The sequence below is a fragment of the Simochromis diagramma genome, unplaced genomic scaffold, assembly GCF_900408965.1.
Source record: "Simochromis diagramma unplaced genomic scaffold, fSimDia1.1 OVJJ01000463.1, whole genome shotgun sequence".
Taxonomy (NCBI): Eukaryota; Metazoa; Chordata; class Actinopteri; order Cichliformes; family Cichlidae; genus Simochromis; species Simochromis diagramma.
Window position 1 is genome coordinate 6,442,581 of NW_024386941.1, and position 19,269 is coordinate 6,461,849.

Sequence of the window (19,269 nt, forward strand, 5' to 3'; positions counted from 1 at the left end):
AAATATAAGTGTAATAAATCCTCCTTCATGGCGGTTATCATGCTGCTCAGTAATTGTGTAGTCGTAGTTTTCCACATTTTTATTATGAATGAATCTATTCAACAGCTCTAAAAAAAAAAACCAAAAACATCGCAGCAAAAATTAACTCACTTTCCCAGAATGCCTCTGTGAAAAGCAGCGGCAGCGGAAGCGGGTAGTTCGTTGCTCGGGAACAGTTTTCCGCGCTGCTGTTTTGTATTATGAGTGTCTGTGGGTGTGTGTGTGCCGCTCACTCAGCTGCGTTTAACGGATTATAAATTAGCTGCAGAGCGATAACATGCCTGCTAATGTCTCTGACTGTCCTTTGGCCTGGCTGTTAGTTACAGTCCATGCTTACTGAGCTGAGGGATGAAGAGCAGAAAGCAGAGGTCCGCCAGAACTGCAGGCATCAAAAAGAAAGGTAAACTCAGTTTAGCTAGCCGTTAGCTACTGTAATGTTACCGACAGCTGTCAGCCTCAGATTAGCCTCAAATGTTTACTTACTTATTAGTTACATTTCTCTATGTACTGTCTGTTTTGTATGCACTGTCTTTCGGTTTGTTTCGCCGGACTTCACAAATCTCTTTTGTTTGTTTACGTGTAGCTCTAGCAGTCAACTTTATGCAACCTTTGTTTGTGGTTTTGTCAAAATATGCTAAAGCTAAAGGCAAAGTATACAATCTCTCTTTAAAACGGGCGCCTTCAATCGGTTTCTGTTTTCTTCCTTTTCGTTTTTGTGGTGTTTATGCATAAACAAGACTGTATTGATTTCATAAGAGATACCAAAATACTTCCTAATACATGGCAAGTCGGTGTAAGATTAAGTGAGTAATCAGACCTTGAGAACGCTCACCGGCCACTATGTTAGGTACGCCTGTTTAGGCTGCTGCTGGTGGGCTGTGGGGATATTGTTTTGGCACACTTTGAACCCCTTAGTATGTATTTACTGAGAACTGTTTAAAAAAACAAAACACAGCCTTCCTTTGTAATGTTGCTGGCCATGTCCATCCCTTTACTGAACACATTGTATCCATTTTTTGATGGGTACAATGTCACAAAGCTCAAATTGTCTAATGTTGGTTTCTTGAACATGGCAAAGAGTTCATTGTACGTAACTAGCCTTCACAGTCATTCGATCTCAATCTAATAGAGCAATGGGCGATATAAAAGAACTTATAAAATATCCATTGAACGTATAAGCATTGGTGTTTTTTGCTGTAAATTTATTTAGGTCTGATTTAAATCTCTGCGGATCTATGTTGTAACATACGACCTAACTGAAAGCCCCATATAACCAGTTATATCCCGCTGAAGTTAGAACAGTATTGTCAGTGTGATTTTTAGTTTGGGTTAAAGTAACTTTGACAATAAAATTTTCCCTCTTTAACCTAATATTTTTCATTCGTTTAAAGAAAAACAACAAAGAAAAACAAATCTTTCAGTACATGTTTTTCTTTCTAGAGGAAGGCTTGATATAATTTGTCATATCCAATCTGTTATATTTGTCCAATGTTTTTCAAGGCAATAAAAGAAAATATAGGAAAACTGAACATCCCATTCTTTTTATTACTTTCTTTGTGTTTCCACTTTAACTCTTGCAGTCCCCAGTGATGTGTCCCCATCCACTAGTCTCCCACCTCTGGTCGAGGGCCAGCTCAGATGCTTCCTGAAGGTGACCATAGGCCGAGTTTTATGGACAGTTCACAAGCCACCATCTGCAACGTTCATCAGGCTGCGCTGGTGGGGAGAGTCGTCCGACGGTACACATTTCTTTCCCAGAGATGGATCACAGCTGGCACAGAAAACTATCAAGACCACAGCTCGCTTCCCCATCCGCTGTGGCCCAAAACAGTTCACCTCTTACCTTACAGGTAGTTAGGAGAGGTTGATGCTCTTGAGTTTGCTATGCTGCTTCGATTTCCTTTTAATCTCCATTATGCTGTTCATCAACAGATATGGGCTCTTTGGTGCTGGAAGTCCTAACTAAACCAGATCATCTGCCAGTTGCACGAGCTCAGGTCGCTGGCATCTCCCGCCTGTCACTATCACAGTCAATCAGTGGATTTTACACTCTTGTATCTCCAACGTCTGAAAAGCTGGGAGAGCTACAGGTGAGTGTAGACTTAAAATCATATTTATTTGGATCTGAGTATTATTGGCTGTATTGAAATTGGGCTTTGCTCACTCAGTTTGTGACACTGAGGACAGTCCACATCTAAGCTTTTTCTTACACCCCTCATCAGGTAGCTCTTAGTTTGGAGCCACTGACAGAAGCTTATGACAGCAGCGGCTCCGGTCCCCACACAGACCTCAGCACCGAGCGACGACAAGTCACCCCAATGACCGTGCCCTCACAGCACAGGTTGCTTTCAGCCAACAACGGGAAAGAATCAGCCGAGAGCAGTGGCGGAAACACACCAAGGTTTAGAGTTGAATTCAAACACCTGCACAGCATCTCATATCTTGGCATACGCAGTGCCATTTTTAAATCTGAGGACAGTGATCTTACTTTATTCGTTGCTATAATATTTTCAGAGGGAAGGACCACTTATATTTCCAAAATGCACAGAGGGACGAAGAAGAGACGCTTGAAAATCAGATGCCAACAACAAACAGATCTCAGAACAGTCAAACAGCTGTGAATCCTTTAAATCAACCAACTAATGATATCATTTCAGGTTTGTTTAAGCATCCATGCATTATCAGTTTGCAGAAACGCATATCTATATTTTGAAATTTTATTTCTTTCATCTCAGTTATTCTCGACCGTGGAAACAAACTCAGAAATGCAATGGTTATATCAGCTTTGAAATCTGACACCGATAGTGCTGCGGCTCTGAAAGATACTCCACTGCCTCTACCAAAGGATAACATCCAACCTCTGCCAAAGTTAGTGTTGAAAAAAAATAGTGCTTCCTCTCTCTTACCAATTCACTTTCTGTAAGACTTTCTTCTTTTCCTTGCAGGCCCTTGTCTTCTCCTTCTGGGATGTTTCTTGAAAATATCCTTCACACTGATTTAACTCTGAAGCACTCTGATGATGTTACTGTAATCTCAGACAGTGGCTTGGACGGACCTGCTGACATAGACAACAGAGCTGTGGATCTGGTACTTGGCAGGTATCCATGTTTGAATTTATATCCAGATGCAGATGTACGATGTTGTATTTTTACTTAAAGTTTTCCCTTTTTTTCTCTTTTCTTTAAAGCTCTACTTCTGCTTTTCCTCTCTGGGATGGACAAGGCCCCTGCCCTGATTCTCTTTCTGGTTATAGCAGTGTCTGTAGCGATAGCGAGCTCAATGATCCACAGTATGATCAGAGCTTGCTGGAAAATTTGTTCTACAAAACTCCTGTAACTAGATGACTTTTATATGTTTTTTTTTTTGTTTTTTTTGGTAAAGTAAGCTTTGTCAGTTTAACTGATTTTCTAGTATAACTGTCATTCTTTCAGATTACAGGTACCACATTAGCTGACACTGAGGAGGAGTGCCAAGGGATCGTGTCTTCAAGTAAAGATCAGGCAAAAAAGCTGACTGAGTCTGCACCCAAGATTAGTGAAGGGTGAGGGCCTTTACGTATTCTTTTTAAGTCAGAGCTAGAGCTAGAGCTTCTTTCAGAGGCTCAGGTTGTTCTTAGATGCATGAAATGGTTGGGAACTGTGTTTTTCTGTGTCCAGCCACAATTCAGAGAATCAGCGGTCAGGAGATGGTGGGAATATCCATTTTCTCCTGAGTGCAGAGCAGCTGACTTTGCTGAGTTCGGTGCGGCTGGCAAGAGTGACGATTGAGTCTCTGACTGTACCAGCTGGCAGCTCACCCACAACACCCAGAAAAACCTCAAATAAAGGAAAACCACTTCGGCCATTAATTGCCAGGAAATGGTTAGGAAAACATTTAAAATCTTGTTGATCATAATGCTAATAATAATAATAATAATAATAATAATAATAATAATAATAATGATGATGCAAATCACTGACTTTGTTATAAAAAATACAAACTTTTAGGGACAAAACCGTATGTCATTTTCTTCTTTTAGTACATATTTTGTTGAGTATTCGTTCCCAGTGACTTCAAATCGACATGATCGCAGTAAGGCGAGCCGAGATGGGGAAGTGACCAGAGTTGTTTCCAGTAAAGTCACAGGAAGAGGTATGACCATTGAGAATCTGCTTTAATGAAATCATCCCAAGTGAAAAGTGCTGCTTGTGGTGCTTCAGGTTTGTGACTGACAAACATTATGTTTTTTAGTGGTGAACTTCCATCATCTCTCTGTGTTTCCTGTCAACTTCAGTACAGCCACAGTTGAACAGTGGTGGAGAACTGATCTGATTTTCAAGATTTACTCACGAAAGAGTGACCAAAGGAAAGTAAGTATCTTCAGGCTTACTATTAGTAATTTGATTTTGTTGAAATTTGTCAATTATTTCATGATATGTGAGCTACTGTTTTTCTTAACAAAGGCTTTACGTTATGATTATTTTTAATTAACTGGTTGTTTTGAAGTTAAAATATTTTTGACATACACATTTTCAGACAATAACACAAGTGTGATTAAAATATTGAAGAGTCTGTTATTGTATTTCTAACATGTTCTACAAACACATGGCTGTGATTCCATTAAATATAAAAAAAGATCATTGCTGTTTTCTTTTAAATGCTCGGGTGTACTATGTGTTAAATCACTATATCCTGTGTTGCAGCCTGTTGCCATTGGTAAGGCAATTCATCCATTGCGCAGTCTGCTGCAGAACGAGCAGCTGAGTCAGTCTGTCGTGTTGCCTGTTCAGAGAGAAGGCAACAGTGAAACATGGGAGTTTGGACCTCTCAAGGCAATATATTTTCATTGGCTTGCTTCTTTTACTCAGGAAGTAATGTTTGGAAGTAACTGTCACAGAAGTAATGTTGATTTGTTTTGCAGGTTTCACTAGAACTTGGAGCACACAGTAAAGGTTTCTCCTCTGAAAAAAGTAAAAGCAAGGTGACTTGGAGAGACATGTCACCATCACAAAGTCCAGAGAGACAGGCGAGCCTCAGAACCCAGCATGCTACCAATGGCAGAGAGGAGTTACCGGCTAGTTCTTTTGAAGAAGCCAGGCTGAATGTTTGGACACCTCAGAGACCCTCCAGGGAACCTGCTCCTATTTCCGGCTATCAAACATCTCCCCCTAAATCGTGGCAGCAGGTGGAGGAGGAACCTGAGGTCCTGCTGCATGCCTTACTCATGGTACCAGATGGGAAGAACTTCAACTGTGGGCCTCTGCAGGCTCCGAATGTTTATTTGAACTGTAAACTGTTTTGGTGTGATGAGCCGGCAAGATCTGTTGTCAGCTGGGGTCAGCCAAACCCTACGTTTAGCTTTGTTCAGGTAAGTGCTGCAGGTCCATTATTCTCACCACATTTAAAGTTTGCTGCCTGGCTTTGTACGTCATTGAGTCACTGGAATGATCTTATTTATGAAGGGAAATTACTATAATGTTTTTGCAAACTGAATCCACAAAACAAAAGACATAAAACTTACTTTTTCTCTTAAGTCTTTTTTCTGGATCTACAAAGAGTTTGCACAAAGCTGTTTTTTTGTAATAAAGGAGTATATGGGAGCATTATGAGTTTTTTATTTTTGAGTGTTGTTTTAAAAGCTTTACATATTTTTACATAGCTTTTTAATATTTTATTTATGTACCTGATACTGTGCTATTCTACAAGAAACTAGTAGTAAAATTAACATAAGAATAAATTAGCATAAACTAGCATTAGAAATTATTCTGTGGCTTCACAGAGTAGTGGTTTATCTGTTTGTCTATCATGGGAAAAATCCCTGGTTGGAGACCAGGAGGAGAAACAAATCCTCTTGGGGTTCCTTCAGTAAAGGCATCTGACATAAAAATCAATGCATACATTAGTCTGTTTTACCTGGCAGGCGTTTTGTTTATTTGTTTATTCCAGAAGTTACCAGATTTGGAAGCTGTTTGTTGAATCAATTAAAACTACATGGATGCAACAAACAGACACTTTAGAATTAGTGAAAAGTAAATCTAGATTAATTAAATGTAATAATAATAATAATTATTATAATAATAATATTATTATTATAATTATTATTATTATTACTTATTATTACTATTATTATTATCTTTAAAACTGTTTTATGTTCCAGGCTTTAATCCTTTTTTTTAGTCTGGCATTTTTAGTTGTCGGGATCATTGATGATTTCTCAGTGCCTGCAGCTTGATCTAAATACACTCTTTACATTTCTCTGTTTTAGGTGACACCTGTGGCCTTAACAGCTAAGCTGCTGGAGAGGATGAAGAATAATATGATGGTCATAGAAGTGTGGCAGAAGACTAGAAGCTCAGGGCAGGATCGACTCCTTGGCCTAGTTAAATTGCCTCTTCATCAGTTCTACATGTCATTCAGGTAAGATAGGTAAACAATAATATAGGATAATTATGAAATATTACAGTTGCTAGCTGGTCAGCTGACTATTTATTTGTTTGCAAAAAGTATCTCTGAGTTTTGACTGAAGGAATTAGTTAAATGTGAATGCTACACCATTTGTGCCTGGGAATTATATTTTGATGTTTAGTTTTTTTGACTGTTCATATACCAACGCTTTGAGAACGTTATCCACTGATTAACAATTGTAATTGTTGTTTAGCTGACAGTCCTATAAATTGGAATCACAATAATAATATCTGAGAGGGAAGAGCAGTGAAAACTTTTAGTATCCCAGGTTTACATACACCAAGAATGTATTGTAAAAGGCAGTTACCCTACATTCTAGTCACTAAGTGGATTCCTAAAATATATGACAAAGTATAGAACATACTAACATGTTTACTAAAATATGTCTGTCCCCTTCAGGGATCCAAAGATCACCCACCTCCTCCTGCAGGCGCAGTACCCTGTTTTAGGGGTGGACTGCTACATGCCTGTCATTGATGTGTTCTCAGGGAGCTGTAAAGGAAACCTCAGGGTTGTTTTGGCTATGGGCCAATCAGAGCAGATCGTTTCCCTCCAGCGCACGAGAGATGAAGAATATGACTCGTTGCCTCATCTTGTGAGACCAGTTCATCTGCTTGATCACCATCCACATTCACAAACAAAGGTTGGTGTTACCATTGGCTGCATAATACTTGTCAAATAGATTAGTCTGGCAGTTGGTTTTTTGTTGTTTTTTTTTTAATAGAAAGTATAGAGAAAATTCCACTTTAAATATGTGCTGGCACAGAATACAGACCAAAATATAAATATAAATAAATCTGCACAATTTACATTTGTCCCTATTGAGTTTTTATGGAAACTCGCTGCAATGCTTTTTTGTTGTTGTTGTTTTTTGTTAATTTAGATCCTTAAAACCTCACAACTCATGAATGTGACTTGGTAGAATAAATATTCATGAAAACGTTAACACCAAACTTCAACACAACTTGTTTGTTCCCTTTCTTTCTCTAATGTGTTGGTATGAAAACAAAAAAACATTAACTGCTCTGCTCCCTCAGGTGACTGCAGCACATGTAGAATCTATGAGAGAGCATGTTTTTGTGGTAAGGGTGGAGAGGGTCAGTGGGATGACTCCTCTGCAGTCCACAGTGTGGGGTGAGGCAGACTGCTACATCCAGTACAGCTTCCCCTGTCAGGAGGGCAACTCTGCTGCAGACATGGACCAAAACCTCATAGAGAGCAGTAAGGCCACCTAATCATTTCAAATCTTCAGCATAAGATGTTTCTATTCCCTCTGAATCATTCCAAGCTTAATCACATCCCAACAGCTGTGAACCTGAAACCATTCCGTACCACCACAACGCTCTGTGTTCCTGACCCGGTGTTTGGTCACACAGAGACTCATGTGCTCCTGGCTCCTGAAGGAGTTCCTGTCCAGAGGCTGCTACTCAGCTCTCTCTCAAGTCAAGGTCTCAGCAGCGGTGGAGGCATCCAGTTTGAAGTGTGGTGCAGGTTTGTGGATGCTGTTATGTCATCCATGTATCATTTAAACTTTAATAAAATAATGAAGTGATGTTTACCACAGTTAAAATGCTGATTATAAGCCTAGTATTTTTACCCCAGGAATGGTAATGTTTTGGTTTCCTGTTTGAGCTGAAGTGCCCTCTGTAAAAATAGGTTTTAAACTTTACTTAAAGTTTCATTAGGTACAAGGAGCACAGAAAACTTTACTTCCTTGGCAGCTTTTGTAAATTTTGTTTCATTACATAAATCTAGTGCATTTTGTATGTTTTTAATCAGTGAGTATCACACTGTATCCTGTTAAGGAAAATACTTTATTTCTAAATGCTCAGTTGTGCATACAGTAATGATATACAGGTCTGCAGCATTACTCTTTTAGTGTCTTTAGTGAAGTGATTCTCAAGCTGCATGTGTGTGTACAGACAACCAGGTGTAGTGGGGGCATGCCAGACAGAATTTTGAGATCCACTAACTTAAATCAGAATTTATGTGAAAGTAATCAGTCTTAATTGCAACTGGCTCAACTTGTTTTCTTTTTGTGATCAATATAATGTCTCTCTGTAGATATTACTATCCAAATGTGAGAGATCAGCTCGTGGCCAGAGGAATGCTTCCGCTGTCCAAGCTGTGTGCCATGGTTACCATGCAGAGGCAAACTCCTGATGAGGCTCAGATGTTCTCTCTGCCCCTGATTCCCAGGACAGAGAGTCCCACAGTACACCAACCTCAGCCTTCAGGTATAAACACATAATTATGCACGCATGCTAATAGGAATATATAGATACAGGCAGTATCTGACTGTTATTGCTTTTGTTTTTGTAGGACTGTTAGATGTTTGCATTCGATACAAGCAGAGGCCTGTGAGACCCGAAGGACACACTGGAAGAGGAGCTGCCTCTCGAGTTGTGACACTCGTGGTTCAAGTGCACAGAGCATGTGGCCTGAAGGCTGCCGCAAGGTACATCACTATTACTGACCTCCGGACAATTTGCCTTTTTTATTTCATCTATATATGATAAAGCTCATTAATTAGAACAGATTTTCTGTACACCTGCTCACTTTGATAAAAATATTTGGGTTAGGATGTAGGATTAAGAGCTGATGATGTGCACCAAATCTACAGTTGTTGAGACTCTGCTGTTTTATTTTTGTTCATTCTGAGATTGGTGGCAAATTTCATCTGATCAAAATAAAAGTATTCGCTCATTTCTTCTTTATGTGTATTGAAACCATAATGCCCAAATTAGTATTTAGAAATACTGCCTCTGCTATTTCAGGATATTATCAGAACAAGATGAGAGGTTCAGCTACTTTGTCGGCGTTGGTTTGAACACTTTCATCACAGTCCAGCTTTCTTTCTTGCCCGAGAGTGAAAGGAGGTGCACCCGCACAGCAGCAAAGGCTTTCTGCCCCGAGTTCGACCACCACATGGAGGTGTCCTGTGATCTGCTTGCTCAGACCAGCAGCGGAGAAACCTTCAGCCTTGCTGAGCAGCTGGAACAGGCTTCTGCTGTCTTCACTGTGTGGAACCGAGACAATCGTAAAAGTTTAAGTGAGCTCAGTGCACTCTTTGTGAAATGAGGTTACTCTTACATTTAACTTGCCTAAAGTATATTATGTTACAGTTTTCTGATTATGTTTAACTTGAGACCATTAATCATTTATTTTACTTTTTATTTATCTTTTCTTTACCCATCAGTGGAGCCTTAAAGAAATTGTCATAGTTTTTGTTTTTTTGTTTTTTAATATTATATCATATACACCCGTGTAATAACTGACCGATCTAGATATTAAGAATCATCATGAATGTTAGCCCTAGTTTGTAAATATTTTTCGTTATACACCATTTAACAGTGAGATAAACATCAATGCGTTGGAAAAGTCTGTAAAAGAGCTGATCCAGGATGGGACATTGAAGGATACCTTTGCTTTTTGGCAGCATAATGTCAAGTTTAAAAAAAACAAAACATGTATTTAAAATTTTTTAAACATTATTGTGTAAAAATTTTATTAGCAGTATTTGTTTCTAATATTGTCCTTTTTTTTTTTTTTTTTTTTTTCTTTGTAGGTGTGAACGTTTCCAAATCTAAAGATTTAATGTTGGGGACTGTGAAAATACCTCTGTCTGAGCTCATCAACAAAAGAACAGGTATGTTGGGCTTAAAATAGTTAAAGCAGTTATTTTTTGTTAAGACTTTGTCAGAGTTTTTCTTTTTCCACATATGTAGGTATTTCTGGCTGGTTTGGAGTTTATATAAGTCGTGAAGCAAGTTCTTCTCAGCACCAGCACATCTTGGTCGGAGGCCTAGAGCTTTCCATTAGCTTCGCTCACCACTCTGATAGAGAAAGGGTCATTAAAGCTGCTCAGGGTTTAGGCTGGGAAAATACCCTGACTGACAGTTCCATGATGCAGGATGAAGAAGAACTGTTTGAAGAGAGCATGAGAAAACTCTCGCTGACCTTTACCATGCCTAGAGTGTGGCTACCCATCCACTGTTTGCTGCTACCTGGGCACAGTGAGCTGCTGCGCTCCACCTACTGCTACATCAGGTACAAGTTCTATGACCGAGACGCCTTCTGTTCTCACCTGAAACACCCATCTGCTGATGAAGGCGCAGGGGAGGACCAGGCCACAGTGAGTTTTGAAGGAAGTAGGACTGTTGAACTGAGACGTACGCAGCCTTTAATGTGGTATCTACGGGAGGAGAAGCTGGAGGTGCAGGTGTGGGTTGCCTTTAAGAAAAATAAAACCAGAAGGCCCAGTGACACAGACCGACTGGTGGGCTCAGCATTCGTCGATCTGTCCTCGCTTGCAAAGACTTCCAAGCAGAAGCTGACGCTAAGTGGTATGAAATAACTGCTCAGCAATGCTTTACTAAAACCGTCTCCATATTTCAGAGTGTAATAAATTTTGTATTTTCACAGGAGTGTACCCTCTGTTCAGGCGCTCAGCAGCAGATCTACAAGGAGCAGCTCTCAGGGTACACATCACCTTGACAGGCGGTTCAGATCCAGGAGAAATACCTACTGGAGCTGAGACTCAGGTGGACTCTGACAGTCAGGAAGAACTGGTATCAGAGGACATGGAAGAAAGAGATCAAGTCCTTTCTCCATCTACACTCAGAAAATCATCAGCGCAGAGCAAACACAAGTATAAATCCTCCAGAGCCACTCCAGACATCTCATCTGTGCAGCACACGGAACAGAGTACAGATGAATCTTTCCCTGTGACAGTCACAGTGGATCGGGCCATGCACCTGAACCTGAAAGGTGTGACCTGATGTCTTGTGCCTTTTTTTTTTTTTTTCTAAAAAAAAAAAAAAAAAAAAAAGCAAACAAAACATACAGTTCACTAACAACAACATGTTTGTCTTTTCCATCAGGCTGTCCCCTCGCAGAACGCAGTGAAGGGATGCCATGTTGCTGTGTTTCATACGCCACTGCTGACTCTGCTGAACCAGTGTCCACGGCTGTGATAGCTAACACAGACTCCCCTGTGTGGGACCATCAGCACGAGTGCAGGTTGAATAACTTCACAGACCTCAACTTAAATAACCTACTGATCAAACATCAGGCTAATGTGTTTGTTTCAAATTTCCAGGCTATCAAAGCAGCTCCTGGTTGATCCACAACAATCCCTTGTGTTTAAAGTCTGGCATAAAGGAGGTACAGGAGCTGTTTCACCCCGTTGTTTGTGTTGCTTTAATGTTTTTGAAGGATTAATTTATTCATTTTCATTTTGCTTCCATAGAGCTGGACAGGGTGATTGGATTTGCCTCTGTAGACCTGTCCCCTTTAGTCTGTGGCTTCCCATCAGTGTGCGGTTGGTACAACATCACAGACTTTGGCGGCCAGTGTCACGGCCAGCTTAAAGTGTCCATCACTCCACTGAAGGGGGTCCAAGATTTACGCTGGCAGAGACTATCTGTGAGTGAAGAAGCTGCCAAAAACTCATTGGTGAGAGAACTCAGACTGCTTGAACAGATTTTTTTACACTTGATGGCTTTCTCAAAATTTGAAACAAACCAGAAGGTGTTTGTCTGGCAGGGTTTGTTCCAGGCCTTTCCTCTCAGCTACCAGACTACAGCCACATACAGCAGCTTTCCCTCTCACATCAGCAGGTTCCCTGAGCAGAAGATCTCATCACCCGACCACACGGACAGGCTGTTCTCTGAAAGGTTTTTATTCACACCATGGTTGTGCCGATCATCTGTTAGAATATTTGCAGCCAGTAAGGCAATGGAAGGTGTTCATCAGCTGTGTTTCATAATTTTTGTGGTCCTTATTCCTGAGATCCAGTCTCATAAATGTGTATCACTTAGTTTAGACACATTGAGGACTGAAAAACGTTAGGGCAGGTTTTTGTATATCTACAGTAAGTAAGTAAGCCTTAAGCCTCCCCTCATTTCTTTGTATTTTGCCATGAAAATCAGAAATATGTGCAGCGATTTGTTGAAACGTATAAATCTGGAAACAAACAATTAAGCATTTAGGCAAAAAAAACAGTTTTAACATTGGTGACACAGTTTAGTTTAGTTTCCACTTCTTGTGTAAAATAAAATAATATTTTACAAAAATAAAATAAAAAAAACACTGGTCTCTGAAAATGATATGGACTGAAAATGAGTTTAAAGCAGCCAATGTCCTCCAAAAACCTTCAGAAAGTCTGGAGAACTATTGCACAAGACCACTTCAAAAAATTACAAGTCTGACCCCTTTGGAAACAAAATACAAATAAATGAGTGTGGCGTAAGTACTGTGTATAATACTGTGTTTGTGCAATGGGGATTAATTTGTTTTCCTGTCACAAAATGTCAACAAAACAAAAGAACACAAGCGTCTGCTATCAGATTATTTTAAACATTGGTATTGGCACAGAACTGGTGCTTTGCAGAACCGGTCCTTCATTTGCACAGTTTTATTCATTGCCACATGCTACAATATAAAGTCTGCAACTGTATTTATATGTTATTGTAATGACTGCTGCAGGTCCAGTGAGAGTGACCGTCATTCTGAGCACATGGACAATGTACGCCTGTACCATCAAAGTCTGCAGGAGCAAACAGCGTCTCAGTCCTTTCACAGCAGCAGTGCAGGTGACATCAATCCTTCCAGCTCGATCCTGTTCTCAGCACTCAGGTACCAGTTTATGGACACTGCATTGTTTAACCATTAATGACTGATGCAGAGCCTGAGCTTTGTTTCTTTTCTTACAGGAAAAAACTGAGCGAGCTTGACAACATTCAGAAATATTTCAGCCGCAAACTTTCAACTCCTACATTCCCACCTATGCCAGAGCAGGAAAGTCACAATAAACATGAGAAACGGAGGGACTCGGAGTACAGCTCATCTCAGCTTCTACTAAAGTCAAACCAGTTAGTCGGAGAAGTCCACAACATCATCAGTGGTGAGTTCATCCATTTACTGCTAAGGTCCTAGAGGACGTTGTGGTCAGCCAGTTAACTGCTGCTCTGGATCAGCACAGCATTCTTGACCACTTTCAATCAGGTTTTTGTAGATTTCATTGAATTGAAACGGCTCTTCTGAGAGTATCACATGACATTTTGAGGCCGAGCAACAGGGGAAACTGTTCTCTGCTGCTCAGGTTGGACCTTACCTCAGTTTTTGATACAGCTGAACGTTTCATTCTGCTTAATAGGCTGAAGTGCTAGGTTGGTATATCAGTATCTGGTTGGAGTGATTCTCTTCATACCTGTCTGACAGATCATTTTCTGTAGCTACTTCAAAGCACAGATCTCCCCTTTGTCCAGTTCATTTTGGTGTACCTCAAGGTTTCTCTTTTGGGGCCTCTGCTGTTTTTATTGTATTTGCTCCCCCTTGGGCACATTCTGTCAACCTTTAAGGGCATCTCTTATCTCTGCTCTGCAGATGATAATTGGTTCTACACCTCATTTCACCCAAATGAAATTTGAAAACTTAGCAGTTTATTGAAGTGCCTAGACACTGTTAAACAGTGGATGGCAGGCAGTTCTCTTCAGCTAAATCAAGAGAAAAATGAAATAATTAGAACCTCTTGGTTCTTTGGCAAACTTGGAGAGCTTTTCACAGACAGACACCAGGTTATACCGGAGGGCTTCTACTAACATATGACTATGGCAGGCCCCTGAGGTTCTGTGACCGGGGCCTGCTGATGGTGCCCAATACTAAGCTGAAAACAAAAGGAGACAGATCCTTCTGTTTAGTGGCACACTCAAGACTTACGATTGGTGGACTCTTTTAAAAGCCAGTTAAAAACAAAACTTTTTAAATCTGCTTTTTATTAATTTCTCTTGTTTTGCTTTTTTTTTTTTGCATAGTTGGCAGAGTTGGTAGAGCAGGTCACCTCCTAACCAGAAGGTTGGTGGTTCGATCCTAGTCTGCTCCAGTCTGCATGCCAAATATCCTTGGGCAAGATACTAACCCCAGGTTGCTCTCCAATGCAATGTCCAATGATCTAATGTTAGTTAGACAGAACTAAAAAACTTAAGAAAAGAGAAAAGTGCTTGTGTGATTGGGTGAATGAACGAGTTGTGTAAAGCGCGTTGAGTGCTCAGAATAGAAAAGCCCTATATAAGAACCAGTCCATTTATTATAATAATAATAATAATAAATAATAATGGATTGCATTTATATAGCACTTTTCGGGCCCTCAAAGCGCTTTACAATGCCACTATTCATTCACTCTCACATTCACACACTGGTGGAGGCAAGCTACAGTTGTAGCCACAGCTGCCCTGGGGCAGACTGACAGTCTTCTGCTGCTTGTTATTTAAATGAGCTCATTGTACAGTTTTTCTCATATCCCATTATATTTATTTTATATGCAAACTACATTTATGTTATTAACTTCTTCTGTGTGAGCCAGACAAAACTAAAAAGATTCAGCTTTGGGTTTAGACACATGTTGCATGCATGTGTGTTTCTCAAACCCTTCAAACTTTGTCTGTCTCTTTACACAGGTCTACAACGACACCGCTTGGAAACAATTCCTTCAAACCCACAGAGTAGCTCAACAGTGTCACCTGTTGGAGACAGCAATACACAAGCAATCACTGAGAGATCGTCCAGTCCTCACAGAGTTTCACATTGTTCCCCAGAAGTCACGTCTCCTCTGCCATTTACACCAGCAGAAGTGTCTGAGGACCTCACAGACTCTGAGCCTGAGGAAGAAAAGGACAGACGAAGTGGCAAGGCTAAAATGACTGAGAGTGATGAAGAAGAAACAGGTTGCAGAGAGGAAGAGGACGATGATGTGGATGAGCAGACAGATGAGGATTATGAGGAGGTTGTAGTGAAGCTGAGGCCTTTAAATGAGGTGACCTCATTAACAGACAAAACCAGTCCCTGGACCAGCATCTTGTCAGATCCTGAATTGGCCTCTCTGGAGAGCCTGGAGGGACCAGAGCACCTGGACCTGAGTGAAGATGAGGGCAAGAAGAAACTGTTGGTAGATATGGAATCGGGTCACCCCAGTGGGAAGCACAGGGAAGAGGAAAGTGAAGACGACTGCAGCTTAAATGGTTCCACAGGAGATGCCTCAGATCTGGAGAGAGGTGATGAAACGTCGCAACATGCTGGAGGTGAAAGACAACAACAAGAACTAAACAGCCCTAACAAGAGGTCACATGACACAGATTCATCACCAGCCAAACAGCACACCACAGACACCCACAGTGTTTCCGCCTCCTCAGACGAGCCACACCTCCAACGGTATCCTTAAATGTGTTTCATGATTCATTTGTGGCCGTTAGGTTATGCTGTTGGTTTTTGCTTTTCTGAGCCAGTTCAAATCAGTGATTCATTATAAAACTTGTTTTAGGTGTGTAAATGCTTCATCTTGTGTGGCGTCTTTAGGGTTTTATTTCAACATTCATCTCAACAATCTAGACATAAGGAGACTGACAGGTGGAAGTGCGAAAACGTTCCTGCTGAGCAGGCTGAACATAAACTCACACACACTAAATCCCATGTGGTTGCTCACAGTCTGTGTAATAATGAATAATAATAATGGATTAGATTTATATAGCACTTTTCAAGGCACTCAAAGCGCTTTACAATTCCACTATTCATTCACTCTCACATTCACACACTGGTGGAGGCAAGCTACAGTTGTAGCCACAGCTGCCCTGGGGCAGACTGACAGAAGCCAGGCTGCCATATTGCGCCATCGGCCCCTCTGGCCATCACCAGTAGGCGGTAGGTGAAGTGTCTTGCCCAAGGACACAACGACCAGGACTGAGAGCCCGGGGATCGAACCGGCGACCTTCAGATGCGCTTCCCCTTAATATAGTTTTCCCGTGGAGGTCAAACAGATATTTTTGTTTTGTTTTGTTTTTCTGAACATTTACTTTCATGTTTTTGGGGAGTGTTTAAACACAGTTCCCTTCCTCTTCAGTTGTAACTGCCTCAAAACACACTGAGAACGTGTTTTCTTTAACTTTATCCATTAAGCTCTGTTCCTGCAGAGGTTCTAAACTTCTTCCTCCCCTCCCACCAACTGGAGGCGTCGATGAGAGCTATATGTTTAGCACCCACGTTCTCCCAGGCATCCAGCAACCCGGTGAGTGTTTGTCCACGGGCAGTGCTTTTGGCCGTCACGCCTGCTTATATGTTCACTCTCTCCACTCCTGTTACTTTTACAGTGGTGTTAGAGATTAACCTTTACCTTTGATGTATCTGTTCATGTTTGCATAATTTAATGGTTTTGCAAATATACTTGCCCAACCTTCTGTACACACAGTGTTATGAATAATCTTTCGCATGATGTGTGATGTGAGTGATGCCAGACTGACATTCGGTGTAATTTAACACTCAGTTCTGCAGCACTAACAGGTTGACTTTCTCTGATCTCATTCACAGTGTTTGCCCAGCATTTAAATGTTGGGGTTTTTTTGTTTTGTTTTTTAAACCAACAACACATTTTTGTATTTTTGCAAATTTTGGATGTGATTTAGTAAAAAGTATGAATTCTAAAACCACTGATGGATCTCTCTTTTAATGTAATTGATCATTTTAATGCAATTTAAAACAAACAAAAATGCAAGCATGCTGATCCACACAGGTGTACACACGGGTATTCACAGACGCGGACTACACCTTTCTTGGCTGCTGCCTCAAAGCACATTGTGCGCTGTCTATCTTGCGTGCTGCACAATATCGTTTATTATTTAGTATCTACTGATATCTACTGCTAGCTAGTTTATTGTGATGGTGCCGTTTTTTTTATTATGTTGCTCTTTGTTGTTTGCTTTCTCTTCTGTTTTTTTTTCTCCATACAGGTGACCCAGGTGTTTTGTTTTTTTTGTTTGTTTTTTTTTCTTTCTTCCCCCCCTTCTCACCGTCTCTTCTCCCCTTTGGTTTTCTCTCTCTCCCTCTCTTTCTTTCATTCTCTCTCCCTGTCCTATCCCCCAGTCATGTCTGTCCCGTTTGTAGCAACTGAAAATAAAATAAATTCATAATTATAATAAAGGTCAATCAAATGGACCAATATGGCAAGGCCATGACGATCCACTTGGTAAAATAAATCCGCTTGGCATCTTTCTTGGCCTTAAGACAACAATTCTGATGGCCAAAGATCCAAACGGGACACAAAAAAAAAATAATAATAATAATAATAATAATAATAATAATAATAAATCAAATACAGCTTTATTGTCAAAAACCATATGTACATTCCATACACAGGAATTTGAAATTGAAACGGTCCCACGGCCCTCAGTGTACACTAAAACAATATAAAGATAAAAATAAAATAAAAGTCTTATATACAACACAATATAATACTGCAGTACAATACAATAAGATGCTGTCACATGCAAAAAAAAAAGAATCAATGGAGATGACTGTCACTCCTGTTTTTTAATTTTACAACTTTTTGAAGAGCACAATAAAACAGAGAAGTTGAGAGTTAGAACTTATTTGGAGAGGTGGTGTGACTGTTGGCACCACCTCTCCTCCCTGCATGATGAGGAGACCTTTCAAAAAAACTAGTTCAGGCATGCCATTTGTTGCTGATACATGCAGCTGACAGTCTCACAACATGAAGGCTAACCAAACAAAGGTTTGTTGTGTGTGAATTGTAAGTCATATAATCACAAAAAAAGTTTCAGATTAATTAACTTTTTTGTCTTCAGCCTCCCCTGCAACTAAGCTGTCTTGGTACACTGTGTACTTGCAGTTCAGAACTTGTGTTTTGTTTGTTTTTTTTTTAACTTTAACGCTTCATGTTGTCAGGACCAGAACTCATCGGTTCACAGCGCCCCACCTCCCAGAGGCCCTCGGCACCGTCCCAACATGTCACCGTCATCCATGAAGAAAGAGACGGAGAGAATAGCAAAAATTTTTGCAGCTCACTTTGATGAGACTGATTAGAGACGTTTGGTTTCAGCCTGCAACAATAATCATGTATATTAAATGTAACATGTTGTATTTTTATAAATAAATATGAACCATTTTCACTACTGAAGTTTTTTTGTTGTTGTTGTTTTTTTTTTTTTTTTAAATGTTTTATTGAAGCTGAATGTCTGCACGGCTGGTGGCCACAAGTTTTGGTGATGTAACTGTTTCAGGTTCTCTCCTGAATAAGACAGCTGTGTATGTTAATTTCATGTTTTTGGGTTTCCCATCATGTTGATTTGTAAAGAAATAAAACATTGAAGTTCATGTGGTGGCAGTTAAAGTTGAACATTTGAGCATTATCAGAAGGGAAAAAACAGAACTGTGGTTTCGTTGATAATAAACAACAACTATATAAAAGATAAACAAATATGGAAGAGTGGGGAGGTGTGATCTCCAGACTTTAATATTTTCAGATAGTGGTCCTACTGAAATATTAACACACCTACAATTCCTGTAAATAGAGGGTTTAAATACATCATCCTAAAGATGTATGATAGCAGAAACATGAAACCTGAATCGATCTAAAAACAAAAAAACAACCACATATCCATGTTACAACACCCAAATGACACTGCAGGGTAGTTTTGGGGATGTAACATAACTCAGTTAAAGTTAATCCTGAACCATTTACTCCTGTACTGAGGATGTTGTGAGGCTCTGTTATACTTTGGGGGGCATTTTTTTTTTTTTTTTTTTGCCATGGTTTGAGTCTTCTTGTCCCTCTTAGAGGAAAATGTCACTGCCAATCAAGAGAAAGTGCAATTTCTATAATAAAAGACTATTATTTCATATTATTTCCCATGGCCTTCACAGTTATCGATCGTGGCTCAAGAGTTGGGAGTTGGGAGTTCGCCTTGTAATCACAAGGTTGCCGGTTCGAGCCCCGGC

The 19,269-nt window shown here is 40.2% G+C and overlaps 1 protein-coding gene across 2 annotated transcripts; it reads left to right on the top strand.

Annotated features, from left to right (window-relative positions):
• The first annotated feature begins 182 nt into the window (after nucleotides 1-182).
• Nucleotides 183-18,645, top strand: c2cd3 (C2 domain containing 3 centriole elongation regulator). 2 transcript variants are annotated; one of them, XM_040037583.1, is made up of 33 exons: nucleotides 183-439; nucleotides 1,620-1,889; nucleotides 1,972-2,129; nucleotides 2,262-2,440; nucleotides 2,554-2,696; nucleotides 2,775-2,907; nucleotides 2,985-3,137; nucleotides 3,227-3,371; nucleotides 3,471-3,580; nucleotides 3,696-3,899; nucleotides 4,058-4,170; nucleotides 4,270-4,388; nucleotides 4,722-4,850; nucleotides 4,940-5,386; nucleotides 6,284-6,435; nucleotides 6,883-7,126; nucleotides 7,521-7,704; nucleotides 7,791-7,974; nucleotides 8,548-8,720; nucleotides 8,806-8,941; nucleotides 9,261-9,535; nucleotides 10,052-10,132; nucleotides 10,212-10,829; nucleotides 10,909-11,253; nucleotides 11,367-11,505; nucleotides 11,585-11,649; nucleotides 11,735-11,940; nucleotides 12,031-12,161; nucleotides 12,973-13,122; nucleotides 13,200-13,390; nucleotides 14,943-15,693; nucleotides 16,435-16,543; nucleotides 18,217-18,645. In XM_040037583.1, exons 1-33 carry the CDS (start codon nucleotides 388-390, stop codon nucleotides 18,352-18,354), a joined length of 6,627 nt encoding a protein of 2,208 aa, XP_039893517.1. In that variant the 5' UTR covers nucleotides 183-387; the 3' UTR covers nucleotides 18,355-18,645. The 2 variants fall into 2 exon arrangements, with proteins under 2 accessions (XP_039893517.1, XP_039893518.1); XM_040037584.1 differs by lacking the exons at nucleotides 16,435-16,543; nucleotides 18,217-18,645 and adding an exon at nucleotides 14,301-14,340 and having other exon boundaries at nucleotides 14,943-15,111.
• Nucleotides 18,646-19,269: the final 624 nt, after the last annotated feature.